General features: G+C 36.1%; 1 protein-coding gene across 7 annotated transcripts; it reads left to right on the forward strand.

Moving 5' to 3' along the window:
- Window positions 1-1,097: 1,097 nt before the first annotated feature.
- micu3a (mitochondrial calcium uptake family, member 3a) lies at window positions 1,098-24,253 on the forward strand. 7 transcript variants are annotated; one of them, XM_043248715.1, is made up of 16 exons: window positions 1,098-1,408; window positions 2,661-2,808; window positions 4,100-4,131; window positions 4,288-4,366; window positions 8,185-8,232; window positions 9,436-9,518; window positions 9,624-9,695; window positions 11,573-11,614; window positions 13,440-13,535; window positions 18,586-18,680; window positions 18,918-19,089; window positions 19,710-19,718; window positions 22,418-22,526; window positions 22,659-22,816; window positions 23,062-23,126; window positions 23,408-24,253. In XM_043248715.1, the coding sequence occupies exons 1-16, from the start codon at window positions 1,142-1,144 to the stop codon at window positions 23,412-23,414; spliced, it is 1,482 nt and encodes a 493-aa protein (XP_043104650.1). In that variant the 5' UTR covers window positions 1,098-1,141; the 3' UTR covers window positions 23,415-24,253. The 7 variants fall into 7 exon arrangements, with proteins under 7 accessions (XP_043104650.1, XP_043104669.1, XP_043104646.1 ...); XM_043248711.1 differs by lacking the exon at window positions 19,710-19,718 and adding an exon at window positions 17,684-17,698 and having other exon boundaries at window positions 1,099-1,408; XM_043248734.1 differs by lacking the exon at window positions 11,573-11,614.
- The last annotated feature ends 663 nt before the right edge of the window (window positions 24,254-24,916 follow it).

Below are 24,916 nucleotides of genomic sequence, written 5' to 3' on the forward strand. Positions count from 1 at the left end.
CGCTATTACAGACCTACCGTATTATACTGAGCATGCATTTTTGTTTACTGTATTTATTAATCCATCTATTTATCCATCCGTCCACTGATGCATGTTTGCGTGATTTTTTTTATTTATTCATTTATTATAACATATACATTAATGTAACATTTGCGAATACAAATCGGCTATAATAGCACGTGTAGTGCACTAAACAGCATAATCATCCAGAAACATTTAAGTGTCAAACCCCTTCTTTGCTCGCTCTCTAGAGGGTAGATCACTTCCACGTAGGTGATTTATCAACGGTTCTCTCCAGAGACACGTTCTCCCACGTCGTTCCCCTTAGCTCATTAGTATTTATGATATCCAAAAATACCTTAAACCAAAATCAATGTGGTCAGCTAGAGCAGGATCAATCCACAGACGCAGCGGATCGATCGCTTACAATAGAGATGTCAGTTATGTGTCAGATTTCCTGGTGACATTGACAGTCTGCTGCATGGGTAAACTTAAAACAAGTCATAGGAGTTTGGTGTTTTTCATGAAAGCACCAGATAGGCTCTGGTCAGATGTGCAAAGCAGATGTGCGCGTTTACTTCAATGGCTGTATGCAGCGCGAGTGTCAAAGCTAATTTGCGTAATAACGCTACAATAGGGATTTAAGCAGGCATGCGCGAATAGATGCCTAATATGTGAAGGTTTAAATATGTATTTTTCAAAAAGCTTGCTTTCTGCGTAGTGTGTGAATTATTCGGTATATTTAATTTCTGTTTACGTATCTATCAGCTTTATTGGTCAACAAAAATGCTAATTGTCAGCTTACGTAAATCTATAAAATAGTTAAAATCTCTTATGTTTTATTAAACTGACAAAGCAAAGCGCACGTGTTGCTATTGTTGTAATACCACTTCTATAACTTGTGATATCTATAACTTAATTTAAACAGCTTGCTTTGCCTAAATGTAAAATGTCCCCCAACCCTTTTTTTTAGCTTCTTTTGAGGAGTGTACATTTTTCGTGCAAGTTCACAGATAGCATACTACTTCTGCTGTACTTGCTGTTTCTCTGGTCTGGGTAATCCCGGTGAGGGAGCAGCACATCTCGCGATGAATGAATGAGAACTCGAGAATCTTGCCCAAATTCTGTCATACCAACAATAATGGCCGCTGTGCGCAGACTAGGAGTCATATTTAGGAGTTTGTCGCTGTCGTCAGCTACACGGAACGCGCTTTTTCGTCCTCCGGGGAAGGATAACCGACGCGTACGCCGAGGAATAGCAGTTGCCGTGGGCGTCGCGGCCGGAGGAGCGGCGTTGTGTTATTATTATTCAGAAATGTGCGGAGTCAGAGGGAGGAAAGCCCCGATGAGAGGAATGGGCAGTCGGGTTCTGCTGCCTTCGCTACCCGCTGTAGCCGCCAAGGAGAAGGTATGACTGTTCCCACTGTTCTCGGTGCCACGTAACACTGCTTCCTATTAATGCTTTTTTTTCCTGGCGTCAATTCCACGCGACTGCAAGTCGGACAGGGATCGTGCACTGTTGTTAGGCTGTCATGCTGTAGAGTTTGGTGAATTGTTTCGCTTGCGCACAGAAACAGTCATAACGCTTGGATGACAATGCGCGTTTGTGTGATGATGCTGCTGCAGGAAGAAGGGCGCTTTCCTCGGTCATGGTGCTGAAATGACTGCGCGCACGTTTCAGATCGCACACATCAGAGCGTTACGGTTGGATAAAACAGCTATGTACCTATCTGTGCTGTATCACAGAGGCCTGTCAAACAGCAATCTGCACCCTGTCAGCGTTGAGCTGTCATGTCTAAGTGCAGAATTCTTTGGCACGTGCATATAAACATATTTTTGGGATTTTTGTTATTTTGGCAGACAGTCAGGTTTGGTTTCCATGGGCTGCCAGATGTTTTGGTCCGACTGTTCCACTTAGTAACTAAATGTTTTTCTGATTGGTGTGGAAACCTTGCAGTTCAAGTTCTTTCATTCCATGTGTGCGTGGTACCACGTTAAATAAAACCTTTCTTTTACTCAATCTAATGCATGGGCATAAAAGATTGTTTGCCAACATATAAATATACAAGTGTTATTTAATGATTTAATTAAAAGTTCACACATCACAGTATTATGTTGTGTGTTCATGTCTTTGATTTATTGATGGGCTTTTTTTCAGAGCGCATTTACACTTAAAATATTTTTAATTAATACTGATAAACAAAACTACAGTGAAAAGCAGACATGATTTCATAAATATTTTCTATTTCTATGTTACTACAAATTAAATGAAAAATACTTCAATACACATGTGCTTGTGTTTGTATTGTAAGTTAAATTTCAATATTATATGTTATAAAAAATCTAAATGTATGTTAGTGTTTTAATATCTATATCTTAAATTAAATATTTTGATTCAGTTATCAGTCTCTGCTATGTAATGCACACGTTTAACAGTAAACTCAAAACACAAAAAAGCTTAACAATCACCTGCCTTTTATTTACCTTTTGATGTCTTTCAGAGATATTATCTATTCAGCATGGCTGAACAAAGCAAATGATAATTAGCCATTCAACATTAACCTTTTAGTTTGTGATTCATGGATTTACAGACATAAAGACAGGGGCTTTAAAAAATAGAAATATTAACAAATTATATTGCTCCCCATTGGTCCTTGCAGGCTCCACTCTTTGATTTCGATGAAAGCGACGTGTACATGTCGTCTCATGAGCATCGTTTCCGTCTCTTCAGCTCAGTGGAGTATGAGGGACAGCTGTACATGACTCCACAGAACTTCATCGAGTCGGTCACCATGAGCGAACCTCGCAGTGAGTCACATGTTATTTTCTGATGTGGACACGTGCTCCATCTAAACCCTAAAATTATATTTCAAACAGCAGCAGACTGCAAAGCTGTAATAAAATCTGATTAGATGAACTTGCAAAATGACTAAACATGTTTATTCGGGCCAATAATTGCACATCTTTCTTTATGGAAGCCCTTGATGGTCTTCCAATCGGTGTGGTCTTATCAAACCATTTAATCTAATGTGTTACAAATAGGCTTACCTCAGATTATTACTGTATGTATTTAGAAGACACTTTTATACAGCGACTTACACATGAAAGAGATGTCCTTTTGCTTATTTAGATAATAAAAATGAACACAGCGAAGGTGATTACCCCAGTTCTTCATAGTGCACAGAAAGCAGTATTTTTGTAAATCTTTACGTTGATGTAATGTTTAATTAAATCATCATCGTTAAATGGTTTGTTGCTGGGGCTTAATCTAATAAATGGATTGCCGGCATGCTAATTAATTATTATTAGAAACAAAAGTCATTAATGGGTCTTAATGGGTCAGATCAAAGCTGTGCAAGAGTGCAACAGAAGTGCTTAATATTTACTTAGCTGGATTCAAACCGGGCTTTGAAGTGCACGTCTTGATAGAATAAATGCCATAATGTTCCACATTAAACACAACAGGCATAGTCTTATGCAAAAACAACAACATCTATTAATGCAATATCTGCAAATCCCTATTGTTTGCATACTTTGCCAGTGAATATTTTATTTTTATTGTGTTTTAACGAGAATATAATTTTAAATCCAACTGAACTTTACAGATCCAAAAAAAAAAGTAGGCCATATTTTTTGTAGTTTTTCTGCAAGCCAAAAATGATTATTGCACACGCACCTGTGGAACAGTCCTCGAGACATTTATGGTTAACAGGTCTTTAAAAACTTGCAGCTGTTGTGGTGGAAGAGTGGAGTAACATCTTACAGCAAAAACTGGCAAATCTAGTACTATTAGAAAAAATGGAATAAAAAATGCTCTCAATAGCGCACAAAAACAGTTGTGATGGTTGCAACAAAAAAAAAAGGACAAACAGAGCCACTCGAAAAAGCTCCATGGAGCTGGTTGCCATGAGAGAGACTGTTTAGCCTAGCTCCTCTTCTGTACTCTGAGAGTGAACTGTGTGTGTTTAAAAAAAATGCTACTCCAAAAATCTTGTTTTGTCTGATTGTTAAATATTATGGTATGAAACCCCCATCCCGATCTTATCTCACCGGCCACCCTCTTTTTGTTTCTCTCTGTCTGTTACATACTTATACTTAGTAAGGAAACCTTGGAGGTCCCTCACCAAACAGGTATGCTGTAAATCTATTTGTAATGCATGCTTTGTAGACGTGATAACTCAGTTAAATTATTTATCATTTATAGATATTACTTGTGCATTTCGCCGTATTTACAGTTCTGAGAGTGAATATTTTTTTCCCAACAGTATGTTTTCTTATGATTTACAGGAGCTGGAGAAGATCTTGTCTGACACTCCACCAGTGTGGAAAGGAACATCTAAGCTGTTCCGGAACCTTCGGGAACGAGGTGAGTTTTGCATTCTTGCTCATTATTAGAAACACTTTATATCTAGTTGTATTACGGTGGTGAGCATGTGTGTAAAAATATGAAAATAAAACAGCTACGGCTAAGGTTTTATAATAAACACTAACATTAATGCTGAGATTTGTTTAGGATTTGTTATGAATAAAAAGTTCAAAAACAAATGCATAGAAATGTGTGATTCTCGACCACAAAGCCTGTCGTAAGTAACATATTTGTAACAATAGCCAAAATGATCAATTTTTCTTTTATGCAAAAAATCATTAGGATATTAAGTAAAGATCGTGTTCCATGAAGATATTTTGTAAATTTCCGACCACAAACAATATAAAAAAGTATTTTTAATATGCACTGTTAAAAACTTTCTTAAAAAATTTTCTTAATATTTCAATTTTTTGCACCCTCAGATTTCAGATTTTAAAATAGTTGTATCTCAGTCAAATATTGTCCTATCCTAACAAAACCATTTAATGAAAACCTTATATATTCAGCTTTTAGGTGATCTCAGTTTTAGAAAATTAACCATTATGACATAGTTTTTTGGTCCAGGGTCACATATTTTAAAAATTTATACTGAACTTTTGATAAATTTTGAATGCAACTTAACATAAAAGTTCCTGATCCCACCCCTTTGAATAGTAGTGCATAATTATAAAAACAGTTAAATTTGTTAAGTATTCTGTTTTTGATAGTATAGCATTACCATGTCTTATGGGTAAAGATCATTTTATATATACTCACTACCGGTGCACTATGATATTACCACCATGGTTTCACATTATTTCTTTTTGTAAGAGCTTGGGAAGGCAGAAACGGGGGAAAAAATATTGTTTCTCAGTTTAGTAGAGGCTGTACAGAAACACATGAAATATAATACTTGAGTGATGCAGAATTGTCCTCTCCACTCCTGTCTCTCTTTCTCTCTCTCTCTCTCTCTCTTGCTCACTCTCAGTGGGTACCAGTCAAGCACCAGTTAAACATGGGCCTGAGGCTTTCACTTCCTGTGAGCACTCCTAAAAATAGCTCAGTTCACTCTCTACGTCTCCCTCTCTCTCACTGTTTCCATTTCCTCTCATTCTCCAGGCAAAATACATGCTTGCTGACCAGAACGGAGAATGAAACCTAAAAACAGAATGCAGAATTGCATTAATGCTTAAATAAAAATACTGTTGAAATAACTGCAAGAGCGAGCAGTTCTTCAGCAGCAGAGCCACAATTAAAGTATTTGCTCGTGGCGTACGTAGCAGCACTTGCTCACACCACCAGCTAATTCCCAGCGGTGATAATTATACACACACACACACACTCCACCCTCTCTTACACTCCAGCAGGACTCTAAAAATAAACCCTCTGAATTCTGTTCTTCCTCATAGTAATTACAGTTTTTGAAATCATCACCTTAAATTGGCGGCGGTACATTTATCTCGTTGGTTTCACTGATGTGGAGCCATGCATCCAGCAGATGCCCGTGCACGAGAAGCTTCAGCTTGACACGCCGTCTGATCTCAAGCTGTGGTAATGATAGCATGCAGATGTTAATTGAGGAAGCTATGCTAACGAGATCCGTGAATGCGCTCTGGTCTCTAAGGAGCAGTTTCTAAGAGGATGCGAACTCAAGGGAAGTCTTCGTGAAGAACTTGAAGGAGGCATGGGAAGTTAAAAATGTTGCAGTACGACTTAGAGGAAACCCTACATAGCAAGGAAATGAACGCTGTGATTGTTCTGGTCCAACAAATCAGTATGTTCTGTTCATTTTATTTTGTTTGAAATTACTTTGCAGATTAAAGTGGTAGATTTATGCATTATAATAGCAATTATAAAAATGCTTCTCAGTTTCTTCCCCCTTCCACAAATTAAATCAGAGAAGAATGTCTTGAATTCATCACGTGTTGTAACGTTAAATGCTGTATGCAGTGTAAAAAAACTATTTAGTTTTTCAGTACAAATTTCTTAACATTCTTAAATCAGGATTTCAAAGAGGTTTGCTTGAGATGCAACATATGAGGACTTGTTTCCTAAGTAATTAAACAAAATTGATTTATACTTGAAACTAAATATCAATGGGTGTGAAAACGTTTCTTCTCTTTTGATGTTGTTGTATTAATTCCATTTAATTTAATTTTATTAATTAATTAATTCTTTAATTTCCTTCACTTGATCTTTAAAAAGACCTTCAAAAAACATGTGACATCCTCATCGCCATCTTCATTCTAAAGTTGAACCTGTACAGATCTGATTAATAACAGTTGACAGACTGTAAAAGAATACCTTTTAGAGCTCATTTGTGCTGTTTGCTTTTTTATAACACAAATTCTGCAAATATTTTCCATTACTGTTTTTATGCATCCAGATCAGGAACCAGACCTTTCGTCTCATGCCAGCGTTTTTGCATTATAAATTGAGAATGATTGGTATGCGAACCCTTAAAAGTATGAATCATCTCATACAAACACATCAGATTTGGCATTTAAACTCTAGGATACAGACTTAGTATTGAGGCCGTATTGAACAGGAATGAATGGAATGTAACACAGCGCCTCTTCATTTAAGGGGCCCTGCTCAAAACAAAGATTTACTACGTTTGTAAGCACAGTGTAAACATTAACAACGTGTCTGCAGCTAAAAAGCTGTTTTACCATCTTTTAGACATATATTAATGTCTTTAAATTTGTTTTAGATCGCCACTGATAACCTCTGACCCCGAGTCATCTCTAACGTCAGGCCACAGAATTCACAGTTTTGTTGTTTATCCTCTTTAAACCTGTACTATTTACATTATTCCATGAAGCACTGTAATAGATGTCAGAATTTCAAATAAAGGCAAAAAGTGAGATTTGAGAGAGGATGAGTTTAACGGAAAAGAACTAAATAATACCCGAATGTTCCGATCCGATCGTCTCTTCTGGCTCGAGTTGTCTTGCTCAGTGGACTTTGAATGCCTCTGTATTGCTTGAGTGAGTGTGTGAGACCGCGGGTGTTGGGTTGAATTTTCAGTGTCGGGTTTTCATCCCGAAGGCGCACAGGCAGTGTCCCGTAACACTCAGTCCACTCACCCTGAACTATCTCTATGCCTGCTACTGTCTCCATGTCCCCCTTCACACAGAAGCTGTGGAGAGGAACACTTTCAATGGAGGTGTAGGAAAACGTATCCCTTCTCCCTGCCCTCCCCCAGTGCCTTTACATAACAGAACTTCCATCTTTCCATCAGCCCACCTCGCTTTGTCTCTTTTTGACTTTTCTTTTGACTCTCACTCTCTCTTTCCTTCGTACTCCACTTTGCCACTTTTCTCACGAGCCTAACAAAAGCAAGGACAGTTCCCTGTCTAAATGGGGCACATCTCCCCGTCCTGACGGATGCCTCTAGAACGCCCTTATCCAAACAGAAGCCTTTGAACGCAGCCTCCGTCTCCATGGCGGTCACTCACAGTGTCAAAGTCTTCGGCTTCGGTGTGTGGGCCAAACGCGGGGCAAATGTTGCCTAAATGCAGACGGACACTTTAGCCGAGAGGCACCTTTTTAGATGTTATCATCATGAAAGGGGGGATTACTTGTCCTTTTTTTGGAGCAGGAGAAGAAGGGAAAAGGGTATGCGACTCCATCTATCTCTGGAGGCCCCTAGCTTTGAAAATCAGTAAACATTTTAATCCGAGCTTCAGATGAGCCGCCTCCCGACTTTTCAGTTTAGACAAAGAGTAAAAGAAAAAGGAGAGATTATAAAAAGGGAAGACGAGGCCATTTGTAGGTTGTTAGTGCGTTACTGTACATTAGCAGAATGGATGTGACCCTTTGATATCCTTTTTCAGGCATCATCGCTTACACAGAGTATCTCTTTCTGCTCTGCATTCTGACAAGTGAGTATGACCTCTATCTCTCCATCTTTTCTCTCTCTGTCTCCTTCCCTTGACCTTTCATTCTTATCCCGTGCTTTATTTTTCTGTGGCCCTCTTCTCTATGCATGTATTTTTATTCGAAACATGAATCAAAGATCGTTCTGGTCCATGAATGTTTTACGTCTTTAGTGCGGCTCAGACCTCAGACAAGGCCCACCCAGACTCTCACCCTCACAGAGAAAAAAATAAAAATGTCTAAAGCCACATTTTACTTACTGAACATTTATAGTTTCAGATTTCAGAGGAAGATTTTGCTGCTAAGAGGTTGCTCCTTTACATATCAGGAGAAATATGTGTAATGTGAAATATATTTGTAAAAAAATTAGAAACACATATTATTCTGTCGTATCAAATGTTTCTTTGAAAATCGTTTGGAAGAAATATAAATACACATATTTGCATTATTTAAAGAATGCTCTTCCATCGATGCCAAAAAGTGTAAAGCTTAGAAGTTCACACCTACAGGTATACAATTTCTATTTTGCAAATGTGAAGATCCGTGTACATTTGTCATCTAGACACAAATGAGACAAATATATATAGAAATAAGAATGAATGTGGATAGCATAGCCCAAATAATTTAATGACGGAATTTGTGAGGAATACTAAGTTACAAAATCACAGACTTTGGAATCCTGGCTAATTTTGTTTGTTACATTGTTGAGATTTTTTTCATGTGTTAGATAACTCTTTATCTCAAGATAAAAAAAGTCTGTGAAGTATAGGAGGCTTCAGCAAAAGTCTTCCATTCACTATTTAGGAGAAAAAAACTGAGATTTTATGATTTATGATGGTCTAAGCTAGTGTCTTAAAGTAGCTGTAACAGAAACACACTGCCTAACATGTTCTCTTCGGGCTGTTGCTTAGGCAACATAACAAAGTGAAGACATGTGGCTCTTGACAGGTTCAAAAACACGCGAAGAGAGTGATGAAAGCAAAAGTGTACTGCAAGTTCTTGGGGTGATAACAGGTTCTTAGAAATGTGGGCCTCACCTCTGATCCGATCATTGCTTTAGCCACCTAGTGGCTTAATGTTTAACAGTGCTTTACCAGATTGACTGCAAAATTCACAGTGCTTAATGAGCTAATGCATTCATACATTGTATTGATTTATTACAATCGTACTACAACTTAAAATACATTCTTTTCAAATCTATTCTTTAGAGCCTCACGCAGGCTTTAAGATTGCTTTTAACATGTTTGATGCTGATGGTAACCAGATGGTGGATAAGCGGGAATTTCTCGTGGTGAGTTGATAAATTGTTGATTCTAGCCCTTGATGTTTATTTTTAAAAATAGTTATTTGACTCAGCATTATTTATTTTCCTCCTTTTCTCTATTTCTTTTTATAGTTGCAAGAAATCTTCCGAAAGAAAAATGAGAAAAAAGGAAGAAAGGGCGACGCTGAAAAATCTGCTCAACTGGTAAGATGATACCGTGATCTTTGTGTGTAATAATATTATAATCTGTTTTTCAGTGCTACATCTCCCAAATCATAATCCTGTATTTTGCACATTTGTACATTTAATAAAACATTAAATCACACAGATCAAAAACAATTTAAAATTCTCTTGAGCATAAACCCCCTGAGCTTGATAGTCAGCATTTCTGGTGAGTTTTTCTTTCTGTCACTTAACTCTTTGTCGGGGGGAAAAAAAATTAGCTGGTACCTACCAGAGAAGAGTTTGATCCAAAATGAGTTTTAGGGATTGCAACTATCCCCATAAACCTGTTCTTCTGTGACAATAAACAAGAAGATTTCATGAGATAAAAAAGGTTTGAAGGCTGTATGGCATTAACTTGGAATACATCCTCTATGATTGGTGATCATGGATTTAAAATGATATCTATTTTGTTATTCTACTGTGTAAAGGGAAATGTATATTTTGTCATGACATGATAATGTTTTTTAAATGTTGTCCGATGGCAACCAGTATCAGGGCAAACAAGACATGGGGCACAGTATTTCTAGTGTTATTTTAAATGCTGCAATGAACCAATAAATAAGGTTATATTAATCAAACCTAACAGTGGAATGAAGATGCTTGTTTATCAGCTGACTGTAAGATAAAAATGCTGCCATTTTGTGAAAACCCATTCAGAGGGGTACTAAATTATATCATATTATGTGATTCATCGCTCTTGGAAAGCTTGGAGATGGTGGTTCTGTAATATCTAATTAGTGGGGTTTGCATAAGTGTTTGTTTTGCTCATACCTGGCGATAGTGATATATCCCTAATGTAAGTATTAAACTTTGGCACATACGGATATGTATGATATATTAAATCGTGCAGGCGGTTGAACAGAAGTTATATTTAAGGATGCACTGATATAAAATTAAATATAAAATCATTGATATAAAAGTTTAGGGGTCAGTAAGGTTATTTTTTTAATAAATACCGTTATCCCACAAGGTCATTATTTGATCATAAGTGACAGGAAAATCATTTATATAGTTATGATTTTTTGTTAAATATTTTCAAAATTGATAAGAAATGTTTCATGAGCTTCGTATCAGCATATTACTGAAAGATCGTGTGAATAGATAAATAATAAATACATTAAAATTTATTAAAATAGACAGTGATCATTGTACATTTCAAAATATTTATGTATTTATGTACTAATGTACAAAAACATCCTTGGAAACCATAACATCTTCTCCCCAAAAAAATCGTGCTGCCTCCAAACGTTTGAACTCTAGAGTGTATGTGTGTATAAAAAGTGCATGCCTATTTATTACTTTTACATAAGAATGTTTTGCTAGATTTTGCCAACACCCTAGTAGTAGAACACCTTAACAACTTAAAAATCATTCTTTGACAACCAACCACAACAGCCTAGAATCAGAACTGCAAGTTTTGCACAAGCAGCATTCACATTACTTTCAGAAAATGTACAAGCCCGGTTATATATGGGATCATCAAAATCATATATATATATATATATATATATATATATATATATATATATATATATATATATACACTAAAACACCTGAGTACATTTGGCCATCCACTGTAAACTTCCTCTAGACTTATACTTGTATTTGTTTTGCCTGTCCTGGATGCATAACCCTTCTTATCTCATTCACATGTCCAGTTTCTCAAGGGCTATCTGAGAGGGAGCCAGTCACGACATTCCCTCTTGGAAGCTTGCGAAAGTGTGTCAACTGTCCTGTGGTTAAACCACTTTCTACTCTTTGCATGTTTAACCTGTCTTTGTCCATCTCTTCTTATGTCGTTCTCTCCTTCCTCTCCTCTTCCGCATGCCGTGACCTCTCCTCTCGTCTCTGTGTAGAGTATGCAGCTCTATGGATATCAGGTTGCCCCCGTAAACAGCGTATGTATCACCCTTCGGCCCTCTGACCTGTGAACTATAACCTCTGTGTGAATCTTGAAATCGTGGCAGGAATGATGGGAGAATGAGAGAGATCTGCAGATGACTGAATGAAAGTGTGGAGGGAGGTGGAGTGGACCTCAGAGGTCAGAGAGCATGTGGGTGTTTTGCCACAATCAGTCCAATTTGATTCTTATTGATTTTAGTTTCCATAACCACAACGTGTCAGTTACAAACTTCATCAGTGGGTTATAAAGAACAGGTCTGGGTAAGAGTAGGTGGAGTTGTTGGTGTAAAATGTGTTTTCTATTGAGCCAGCTCTGGAGTCTTTCGCATTCATTTACATTAAAACATTTAGATCTCTCAAATGAGATGTCAAGGTTGTTTAATCTAGACAGCAATTATATTAAATAGACATTTAAAAAGAATCAATATGAAGTCAAAACCTTTTATTTCAAGACCAAATTAATGCTAGCATTATATCCGTTACCATCCAGTGTGGAGTCAATAGGATTTTATAATGCGTGGATGCATTAAATGTAACCAGTGAAATGTGCCAGTGAAGTCATGCATAACATTTAATTTTAAATGTTATAAAAGATTTCTTATGCAAATGTTGTTATTTTCAACTTTATATTAATAGAACAATCATACAATAGGGTGTTACACAAAGCACAACCATGTGGCACTGAAGACCGTAAACTAGTAATAGACTAATAGCTGGTAAAGATTCAGCCATCACAGTAATATATGATATTCAAAAATAAAATATTTTATTGTAATAATATTTTACAATAATACTTATTTTTACTGTATTTTTGATTAAAGGCATTCGTTCATGCCAACAACAGAAAGTATAAATGGGAACATGCTAAAAATGTATTTTATTTTTATACATACAAATTATACATAAACTAATGCACAAAAGATTATTTATTTAGTTAATAATGGACAAGTCTATCCTGACAAAAAAAGCATCCACTTTCAAATGATTAGATGAAGTACAAACACAGACATCTATACAAAAGTCTCCATGAAAGCCTTCCTGAGCTGTTGATCATTTTTTCCAGTTCGGTGGTGTTTGGATAAAGCCACTTTTCTTTGACTCCCAGGGAGTGACAGAGTGAAAGACAGGGGTCTTTATTGTCTATTAAAGTGGCTCCTTGCAGCACAGGACTGATGAGAGAAATATATTTCCTGTTCTCCTAAACTCGATGTGTCACTATTAGTCTCTCAGCCTCTGTATAGATAAATCACTTGAATTTCTGAATGCACATTCTGTCACGTTGTGAAGGGCGCATGCAGTCGTTTTCAATTATACAACAGTTCAAAATCAGTTATTCTGCTTTCGTCACGGTTACTCTTTTTTTAGTGAAAAAAAAAAGTTTCTTGTGCCAGTACACTGCTTACATCTAAGCCACTCTTATTAGTTTAAAAGCAATATGCATCTAAAAACAAACTTGAATATAGTCATAGCCTGAACCAATCACTGTCAATGACACACACAAGATTCAAAATCTTGTATATTGATAAAACCTTTTAATCTTGGTTAATCTCCCAGATTTTTATTCCAATTTTTTCCAATTATTGACCACTCACATCAAATAACCACATACAATTAGCATTTGGCTAACATCAACAAGTCCCCTCTCCTAATCTTCATATTAATCTTTCATACAGTATATTTAATTTGTTTAGGCTGATAAATCTGTGGTATATTCATGATTAAGAAAAGGACTGAGAGACCACCTGACACATCCTCTTATTAACCAAGTCTGTCGAAGCTAACATGATAACGGCTTTCCATCTCATGCTAACCCCTCTGCAGGTGCTAAAAAAAGAGTGTCAGGAGTTTGTGCCCAGGAGCTACTGGGACATGCTGAGACGTGGCGCGAGCCAAGCCCTGTTTTCTGACCTGGCAGAGGTACAGCCATAGCCCTCTGTCCTCCAGTCTTTTTATTTGTCCCGAGCCATCCCTAACACGATGCTCTCACCTCGAAAAGATCATCGTCATTCCTCCTTCCTGTTTCATCATCCCAACCCTATAACGTAATTGTCATTTAATGATCTATGAATATCCTTTTATTTTTTTTGTTTCATCCCTCTTTTTATGTATTTTGTCAACCGTTGATATTCTAGTAAGTTTTTGATGCTTCAAATTTGTGTTTTAGAAATTCAATTAATAAGAAAAAAAATGCTGGCATTCAATGGATGACTTAATTTAATTAAATTTAATTTATTATTTTTTTTTATTACTATTTTCCAGAAGCTATATTTAAAAAAATAACAATAATAATAAAAAAATATGTTAAATATTAAATTACGATACTAGATACAAAGTTGTAAATTGATAAGAAAAACATAGATAACACTTTACAATAAGTATTGTTTAACATTAGTCAATGCACTGCAAATTACCATCACCTAACAATAACAACATACAACTATATTTTTATTCACTAACATTTACAAATATTAAATATTAAAGAGTATAATACATATGTAGATCCTTGTTTGTTCATGTTAGTTAATACATTAACTCATGTTAACCATTTACATTTTATTGTGAAAGTGTTACCAATATATATATATATATATATATATATATATATATATATATATATATATATATATATATATATATATATACACATATCAGTGTTATTTTGGTAGTTTTAGAATTAAGTTTAAATTTTATACGTTCATTTTTATATATATATAGTGTGTGTATATAATATATTTTTACCTTTTTTATTTTACAGAGAATTTTGCAGAGAACTGCTAGTTTTGTTAATGCTTCACCAAGAGTTTTTTGTCATTTCATCATACTGATGTCTGTGTTTAGTTTTTCGGATACTTTACTATCTTTGTGTTGAACCGGCTGCGAATAATAACATAATATCGTAAGTGCTCTCAGTAGGCAGGCACATTAAAGGCCTTTGTTTTTACAGCGAATATGTCAGAATATGTCTGCTCATCCTGATGGTGTGTTTGTGTTCTAATGGCTAATAGAGGGCGTCTGTAGGAAGCAGTAGTTTAATGATTGTGGAGAGCTGTGTGCAGATGCCCTGTATTTACTTAGTCTGTTATTCACAATGAAAGGGTAATTTCAGCTTGGCTTCCTCAGATGACACAGCAGTTAGACAGGTCTGTTTGTCTGAGCTGACAACTGCAGGGTACCAGACATTGTGTGTTTGTGGGCTAAAGGGCGCATGCTAGCTTGTGTGGAAGTGTGATCGTTGTTACTCATCTTAGAAGTCGACAGCAGTAATCACTGTTTTTACCGCTGTTTTTAGATCAAAGAGTAAAATGCTTCAGGCGGCGTCTAAGTCACACCGTGGGCCTGGCTGTGGTGTTACATAGAATGATGACCTCACGTTAATGGTTTCCTGTAACCACAGCCTTGTGACGTCGCTCTTCCAGCAGATCCATGATGAAATTGTGAAACGGGAAAAACAGCTATTAATGTTTTGGGTAAAAAAGAGAGTCGTTTATTTATCAGTTTCGTCACATGGCCATCAGTGGGCAAATTAATGGGGGTGAATCCAGAAACATATGAGCAAAGATATAAAAAAATGGATTTGATTCATACCAGATCCCAGAAAACAGTTCAAAAATGTAAAGTTAAATGGAATCAATATTCAGTCTTTGCTAGAAATGTATTTTTATTTCAGTTTTAAAGATTTTAGCATATAAAAATATATATTTTGCATATTTAATATTAATATTAATATTCTACCAAATCTAAAATGCATATGTTTTATCCTACACTAATAAAATTGTTGAAATTACTTTGAAACTAATTTCAAGTTAACTTCAATTAAAGGTGAAATACTGAACTAGTATACTGAAATACTTTTATATACCAATACATAATTTGGTCACGCTTTATATTAGGTGGTTCTAACTCCTATGTACTTACATCAGTTGTGTTCATATTGTACTGTACAACACGTTCGTTGTTATTAAGGTGGGGTTAGAGGTTAGGGACAGGTTTGGGTAGGTTTAAGGGTGGGTTAAATTTTAATAGGGTTAACAGTGTAATTATATATGTAATTACAGAAAGTACAATGTAAAACATGTATGTACACAATAAGTGCATTGTATCAAATCATTCATTTAAATGAATGTACACAGTAGTTAAGGCCACCTAATAGCCTATGATGTGGGACCAATATTTAAGTGTACATCTTTGTATACTGTCGCTATAATGATAGTTATAATTCTATGAACTTTTGACAGGTCATTGGCAGCTACCTTTTAAGGCAGCATCCAACTTATTAAGTGACTGATTTAGAGTGTTCTTACATAAGTAGCCAGCAGCACCTGTTAAGAGTCACTTATACATGCATCACACTAATAATGCTCCTCACAGTACACTTTGGCCATTGCACACTGAGTCCGAAACTTTTGCATGTTAAAAAATAAATGATCTCATGTTTATGTACGGTCCACAGTTTGGCCAAAGGAAGGCGTCCATGGGTGGATAAACTCTAATCTGACTCCATTTTATTAATCAATCTGACTCAAATGGTAACTGGTTGTTTGTCTGTTTCTAATTTGTATTCTGATATTTGGTTATTCTAGTTAACTCTGGTATCAACTCTAGTTAACTCATGTCGCTAGCAAGGATACAACACAATCTACTAGAGTCAATAATTACAGAGTAAAACAGAATATGAGATGTAACAATTTATTTTTAGTCAGGTTAATATCCATTACATCAATTACATAGCCAATTCAAAGATATCTAATCATATTGATACAAAATATCACATTCTAAAAGTAAAATATGCATACCTGACCTTGAGAAATACATAGTATGAAATGTAGAGACACACACCACACTACGGGCTTTCTGGCTACAGGACTGCCCTGATCCTTTTGCTGTGTTTATTTAAATATCAAACCGAGATGAAACATCCCCCGAATGGAGGAATGTACCAAGACTTAGAATTGGCATTAACACAGGTGTCAGACCTGGGTAGTTTACACCTCAATGGGAACAGAAGGTCATTTACATGGAATGGCTCTGGGGGATGGCACACTCATTGCAGTAACTAAAATATCTCTGAAATCTTCAAATCTTTATTACCTTTAAGTTTACTTCTGTAGAAATGAGGCCATTGAACCAGAGGCATTTCAAATAATACCAATCATGACTGTTAGTTAACTTGCATTGCCATTTTTATGTATTCATTTTGAACAGACTGAACAGAAGGAAAGATGGGTGGAGGGGTCCTGTGGTGTGTCTCGAAGATGCCCATATGTTTGTATTGTCTGTTTCTCAGGAGACCTGAGGTTTTTTTATCTTTATACACGTTCAATCACGTTTACACACAGCCTCCAAAACTTTCATCCGTCATGAAAAAATTCAGATCAGGTTTGATTTCTGCCTTTTTGCCATAGCATGCATTTAGAAATACGATACATAATATGAAACAAACGGAAAAACACATGAAAAAATTTCAGATTCAGTGTCCAATGGCCTTTACAGTTGCTTTCAACCGAGCAGCATTGTTGTGAATATGCACAAAAATGAACAGCACTCAAACATATTGGGTGCAATAGTGTGTTTTGTGGAATTGCTTTTTGTCAGTATTGAAGATATATATATATATATATATATATATATATATATATATATATATATATATATATATATATATATATATATAATTTTAAGCATAATTTTAAACATCTGTTAAATTGAAAACATGCCTACAATGTCTCTTTCATAGAAGGCTGTTAACGAATAAATAAAAAGGTATTTGCTTTATTACAATTGTGGCTTTACATATCACAATTGGTACTTTTTCATTTTAACCGCTATTCTATTCTGTTCTATTCTATTCTACTCTATTCTATTTAATCCTAATCTATTCTATTCTGGAAACAGACTTCTATACCCGGGATCAGAAGTTATTTCCACCCTGTTTTACAGTCACCGATTTACAATTTTGTGGGGGGGGGTTTATTATGTTTATACAACACCAAACTCTATCTGGCTAGTGAAAAGGAACCATTCTTTTTCTCTTTATAACTACCCACTGATTGTATCTCCATGGATAGGATTTTAAGCTAGAGGTACAGCATGGACTTGCATTCTGGCCCGCTTTATTGCACAGAGTCCATGAGAAGAGCTATTTAGAGTTTATGCCTGGTTTTACCTGGTCTAAGCATGATAGGCTCTTCTTGCAGATGAGGGTGAAGCATGGATAGAAAGGGAAAGAAAGAAACAACCTGGATTTGCTTGGATCGGCCACCTTCTTAGGTTTTTGGATGTCGTGCCACTAGCAAATTATTTTTTCCTGGTGAATAAACAACATCAACGCCTTTTCCTGAGCTCCACTTGATAAAAAAAAAAGTATAAATGATACTTACAAGATCACTCAAATTGATCTTTAGCTTTAGAGTTAAGGTTTTTAAACAAACTGGAGATTGTCTCTAGAGAAGGAAAGGTGGAATTTGCTCACGTGTGCATTTCTTTCACAAATCTGAAAGATACGCTGTGTGAAAGTTTGCTGCAGAAACGCATGCGATATGGATGCTCTTTGCTTTTGTTGTCCTGTCTTGGTGTCTTGTACTGTTTACATCTGGTATCAATGTCCAATTTTTGTAAATGGCTGTACCAGATGTATACAGGGAGTGTCTATGTACACAACTGGCATGTTTGTGTGCATTTCTGTGTACCATTGCTCTTTGTGTGTCTGTTTTAGTTTAATATACAATCTTTATGCCGTTCTCACCCTCTACCTGTATGGTATAAAGATTTGCACGTCTTCTCAGAACATGTCCCCTGTAGGCTCAGGGGAGAAATGATATATAGATACACACTTTCAAGGCTGGATGGCTGGTACTCTGAATGGCTCAGCAAGCCTATGATGGACTGATTTCTCATTCCAGAGACAGGAGGATTTTTGTCATAGTTTCTTCTTTCTCGTTTTGCTCTCTTACCTGCTCACCAATCGCAGCGTGCCGATGAGAACATGATGATTGACACCACTCTGCTTGTGCACTTCTTTGGCAAGAAGGGGAAGGCGGAACTAACATTCGACGACTTCTACAGGTATGACAGCTTGAGTTGAAAAAAAAAGCTCTAAAAACATGCCACTCATTTATCTTCACTTGACAAGGATGGATGCACGAGAACTAATGTCCATCAAGAAGGTAGAAGGAAATGCTGAAGTCAGTTAGCAGCTTGTCCTTACAGGATGTGGCATGATAAAATTACAAAAAGCGTCTCTCTAAGCTCACTAAGGCTGCAACTTGACTCCGACTCTTACTGCGGTCATTGCTCTTTCAGGTTTATGGATAATCTGCAAACTGAGATGTTGGAGATCGAGTTCCTGACTTATTCCAAAGGCATGACCACCATCAGTGAGGAGGACTTTGCACGAATCTTGCTGCGCTACACTAACGTAGAAGATATCCGCAGCTATCTGGAGAATGTGCGGCAGTGCATACCTGATGAGAAGGTAATGAGTAACATCACTTGGCCTCTACGTTCATCTCAAAGGAAGGTGTGGGACAACTGAGATGACCACCTCCCCCATGCTCACACTTTCAAACGACTTGTTAATTCTCCTCCCAATAGCATTACATGGTTTAACACTTTGTGCCCCACAAATAAAATACTAATACTAATACCCCTACTAATTAATTTTCATTACCTTGCACATATATTTGTTGTGCGTGTATGAAATAATGCATGTGTAAAATGTTCTTATTCAGCCCCAAAATACACACATTTCCACACATCAAGTGCTCATTAACCTTTGAATGCTGAAGTGCCCCACAGTGTGGGATACTTGCATGTAAACTACAGTTTAATCTTCATAGTGTCCCTTCATAGAACCCTGATATCTTTTTTTTAGAGATTTCTGTTATCAGAATCCAGTATATCTATACCGATTACTGAAGTATTGATGCATTTGATACATAACAGCATATAGTATATAATGAATTTGCAATATTGGTGTAATAAAAAAAGAAGGTCTTAGGGGCGCACAACATGCAGGGTAAGTTCCAGCTCTATTACAGTGTACACAAACTTCCTGTATTCTCTCTGTTATCCCTGTTTATCACACACTGGAAGAAAGCAGAGGTTTGTCCCTGCCAGAATGATTCGTCGTCCCGCAGCTCTTGATCAGATCGTGTTTTGTTTGGATTTGCCTTTCGTTTTGTTTCAGTTGGTTTCTCTCTTTTTGATTTTGTGGCACATGTACAAGAAAGTAAATTCCCTTTACTTTCAACAAGCTGAGATGATCTTGTTGTGTGAGAGCTTTCAACATATTTCTTGAGTTTAAATTATATTTAGACATAAAGTGGCCTGAAAAAGTATTTGGTTACTTCATCCATACCAAAATATCTATATATCTATCTATCTAATTGTTGATGTATTTGTCCTGTAACTGCCTATCCTTACTACCTGTCTATCTACTTGTCCATCTACCTATTTGTTGAACTATCTCTTTTCTACATACCGTATACATACCTACCACGAAACCTGTCTACATACTTACCTGTATATTTATCTTCCTGTCTACCTGTCTACTTGCCTATGCAAATTATGCAGTGACCATCTGTGCAGCGCATCCTCCGGTGGTCGCATTTGTATGCTGCATAGGTCATAAAAAGGTCTTATTTTAGTATATTAACGAATATATTTTTCAGTTAACTGAAATAAACCAGGCCTGATGATCTATGCAACCTACAAATGCATCCTCCGGAAGATGTAGCCTTCTGTTTGAGAAACAGCCACTGACTGTATGAATGATTTACTTAAACATTGATTCACTCGATTCAACCATCAGGAGCTGCCTTTTTTTTTTATCATAGTCAAGGCATGTTTAATGCATATAGTTTTTGTTTTAATGCCCATCAGGAGCGATCAAGTGCCGATAAAGTCCCCCCATAATTCACAACTTGTCTATGTACTTACTTATCTACCATCCTTTTATCTACCCTTCTTACCTGTCAAGATATACATGACTCTCCACCTGCCTACCCTACCTATCTACCCATCTACTTATCCGCCCTACCTATCTCTCTACCTGCTCTACCTGCTTTCTGTCTACACAACAACATGTCTATCCACCTTCTATACCTACCTGGCCGTCTGTATACCTACCTACATATCTTTAAAATACATAATGTGAAGTGTCCAAATACTTTTTCACCCACTGTATTTGTGTTGGTATGGGGTGCTCGGGGGAAAGTTTGTGTTTGAATACGAACTGTCATGCTGTCCATCTCTGGGGGGTCACCTGATGTAGGTTCCTCCACGCCTGACTGCTCTCTTTTAGCTCTTTCCCAGTCCCACCTGAGGGATCTGTTTGTGTTGAGGGTATCAGGTTTTGGGGCCCCTCAGAGCAGTTTGTACATTTGGCTAGAATGACTTCACCCTCCTCTCAAATTCCCACAGAATAGACTTTAAACTCACCTTTATGGCATTTTATGGTTTTCCACCAGAGTGCCAAGTCCTGAACTCAACCCAGCAAAATCCAGCTTTTAAACATCAAACCGACTCAACAGTTAAGAATAATGTGTAACTAGAACAATGTTAAATACTCACCAGAGAGGTTTATGTGGATTACCATAGCTGTGACAAGCCTTTCCTGTGTTTGTTTAAGGTATTTTCTACCTCATTACCCTTTATCTTTTTCTACAACCAAAAAGCAGATCTGTGTTAATTCACACTGACACCCTCAGGGAAAAGATTTAATCGTGGATTCATTTTGACAGGCAGGACAATGTGTTTTTTGCATTCAGTTGTAAAAAAATTAATTCCTGTCATCACTTACTCACCCTCATTTTATTTTTTTTTCTGTGGAACATATAATGCGTGTTGGAAAATGTCTTGGGTGTCCACGTTTTGTCAGATGTTACAAAGATGTAAAGTTCTTCAAAATGTGTTTCACAGACGAAAGAAATGCAGGGTTTGAACAACATGAGGGTGAGTAAATGAAGACACAAATATTATTTTTGGGTCTATGTTACTGTAAACTACTTTTCAAAATGTTAGAGTCAAGTTTTTTTTTTTAATTAAAGATTACCCCAAAATTATGAAATAATTTCAAATATTAAACAAATATTAAACAGCACAACAATTAAATTGCAACATCAATGATAATAGGAAATGTTTCCACAGCATCAAATCATATATTACAATGATTTCTAAAGGATCATGTGACACTGAAGACCGGAGTAATGACTGCAGGAAATTCAGCTTTCCCATCATGTGAATTTATTTTTAAAATATATTCAAATAAATATAAAAATGGGTATTGGTATTTTAAAATAATGCTATTTTTGACTAAATAAATTCAGCCTGGGTGAGTGTAAGAGGCTTATTTTTAAAAAGACCCCAACGTTGGAGCTGTTTTTAAGACATTCTTGGTGTTCTGTTGTCGGTCAGGTTATCTCTTTGATTCCAGTCTATGATGTCATGCTGTTTGTTTTCGCTTCTCCGCATTTAGACAGGCTGACAATTTTATGACATTGTGCTGTAAAATGACTCATGCCTTTCATCGTCGCATGCATCATTGTGAGCAGAACACGCATCAGCAAACAAGCATGACTTCTTTTGCAAATATCAAAACGCTGATTTCTTTTTGTCCATTATTGCATTTTCTGTTCAGTACAGATTGGCATGGGTATGAATTGTGCCTGTGTGTTCTGTCACATCGCACACAGAAATGGAATGGAATGTGAGTTTATGGCAGCTCTGTCTGTTAGCTTGGGTGTCTCCGATTAAAAGATTTCTTTTGCCCCTGTGTCTTTGCTCTTTTCTTTCATGATCAGGGCATCACCTTTGAAGAGTTCAGGTCTTTCTTCCAGTTCCTCAATAACCTTGAAGACTTCGCCATCGCCATGCAGATGTACAACTTTGCCTGTCGATCTATTGGACAAGGTGAAATACTTTGGCCATGCCACAGTACTCAAAATAGTATACAGATTAAGAAAAGCAAGAAGTGAGCTGATGCCGTTGCATTTTTATTTGTGGAGCAAAGTCACACGAATGCGCCTCTTTTTTGTCTTCCAGATGAATTTGCTCGGGCGGTGTATGTCGCAACAGGCCTCAAACTGACCCGTCACCTTGTTAACACAATCTTCAAGATATTTGATGTGGATCATGATGATCAGCTCAGTTACAAAGAGTTCATTGGTATCATGAAGGACCGGCTGCACCGTGGAGGCCGGGTAAGAGCATCATCTTTTACTTCTCGGAGTTATTACAAGGACAGTATCACAGCAACTACTGCACCACCTAGTGTTTGGTGGCTGTATCTGTACAATGAAACCTAAACCTAAAACCTCATTAAAGAATCTTCTGATAAAAATGTTCCTTGTTTTGGTTTGTTGTTTGTTAATAGTTAATAGAAACGTGACTTTTTGATTGTCATTTTGACAGCTGAAGTATGACTAATTTTCTATTTTTTCTGCAGGGCTATAAGACCGTAGAGCGTTTTACGTCATTTAGATCGTGTCTGAAGAAGGAACTGGCAGGCAGATAAGTAACTTAATATATATATATATATATATATATATATATACATTATCATTGAAAAGATTTTTCTTTCTTTCAAAATGTTTACTAAAAGACTCTATTTCACAAATAGTATAACAATAATTATTATATATATATATATATATATATATATATATATATATATATATATATACATCTATATCTATATACATATAGATATACAATCTTGATTTAATGAGTGAATATTTAAAAAGTTTTTTAAAAGGTTTTAATTCGATTGTTCCCCCCATTTTTCTTTGCACCAGGTGAATGACAATCAGGAACGTGGATTTTCTGTCCCAGAATAAAACAGATTTCTCTGACCTGGAAAAGTTTAAGAGTAGACATACTGCTAAAGATTCCATCATGACATCTACCTCCTCCTCTTCTGATTTTGAAACCATGGGAAACTCGGATTGGGATAGTGTCTCTGCAATCAAGCTCCCTGCCCTGCATGTTTTAGTACCTGCACAGACCTGCATGATCAAACTTTCTGTAATCAGCTATTAATGTATTAATAATTTGCATGCAACCTGGAGGATGACATATCTCTCTGCCATGTAACCAAACTTCAGCTAGTACAATTTTTGTATGTTTTGCTTTTGCACATGGGTGTCATGGCAAAGTAAAGGCATAATTTTCATGCATTTTAATAGAAATGTTTTAAGCAAGATGAGTTACTCATTATGATCTATTCTGCATATTTATACTGTATTATATTGCAACATGCATTTCATTATGCCAATTTAATTTTTTTTTTCCATTTATAGGATTGTTTAAATATACCGAATCATACTGTGTGAAAACGGTAATACTTTATGGTATTAGACTACCAATATCATCAAATTGGGTTTTAAAGAGATTGTGTAGCTCATGTAGCATTAAGCCCAATAATGAACATTGCCTTAATATAAAATTGTTATTTTATCACACAATTTATTTTTGAAACAGTATGAGTGTACAAAGATTGTTCAAGGTTGACTTGCCACCTGAGGCAACTGATAAGTCTAAGCACGCTTTATAAGACTGTACTGTAATGCAAGCACCTAAAAAATACAGACTTGAAATGCCATATTATGCAAGTCAATAAAGTGGTTTAAATATGCAAATGTATCACTGTGTTTACAAGGTTGTTGTGTGTGATTCAGAATAGCATATAGGTTACTTATATAATGTTCATATAGTCTGCAAAGGGATTAGAATACTATTTCTCCATTAATGTATTCTATGCATTTTTAAATCATGTTTATAGGAAAAATAGATAATCTGTTTAGAAAAAGTTTCCACCAGTGAAATTTTGAAACGTGTTGCTGGCTGTATTTGGTTATCACATGTTGAGGACGTATGTCTTCAGAGTACCTTAAGTGCCGTTTTTTGGGGGTTTTAACAAACATAAAAAATAAAAACAATGAAAATAAATAAAATTAAAAAAAAAAAAAAAAAATGATCAGAAACGGAACCTCACGGAACCTTTGTAAAGGGTGGGCAGTTTTGCTCCGGACGTTTGTTAGTGCTGTACAAATTCACGATATATTCTTTCAGACCCATTTTAACGTAAATAAAACATATATTTTTTATTTACTGTTAATTTTTATATAAAATTGTACATAATATTTTATAAGAATATTTAAACTTTGATATTCTGTCTATTTTATTGAGAAATACATGTGCTCTCTCTTGATTGGTTGCTTTGTCACTCATTGTTTGAATTGCATTATGGGTAACTGTATGCTTGACAATAATATACGTACATTTATATTGTTGCTACAATA

This window comes from Puntigrus tetrazona, chromosome 1 (genome assembly GCF_018831695.1).
Source record: "Puntigrus tetrazona isolate hp1 chromosome 1, ASM1883169v1, whole genome shotgun sequence".
Lineage (NCBI taxonomy): Eukaryota > Metazoa > Chordata > Actinopteri > Cypriniformes > Cyprinidae > Puntigrus > Puntigrus tetrazona.

Excerpts from the sequence above, each read along its gene's own strand:
- micu3a (XM_043248711.1), top strand. The coding sequence starts at position 1,142 with ATGGCCGCTGTGCGCAGACTAGGAGTCATATTTAGGAGTTTGTCGCTG. Across the intron at positions 1,409-2,660 it reads CTGTAGCCGCCAAGGAGAAG|GCTCCACTCTTTGATTTCGA; the intron begins GTATGACTGTTC and ends TGGTCCTTGCAG. Across the intron at positions 22,527-22,658 it reads CTGTCGATCTATTGGACAAG|ATGAATTTGCTCGGGCGGTG; the intron begins GTGAAATACTTT and ends TTTGTCTTCCAG.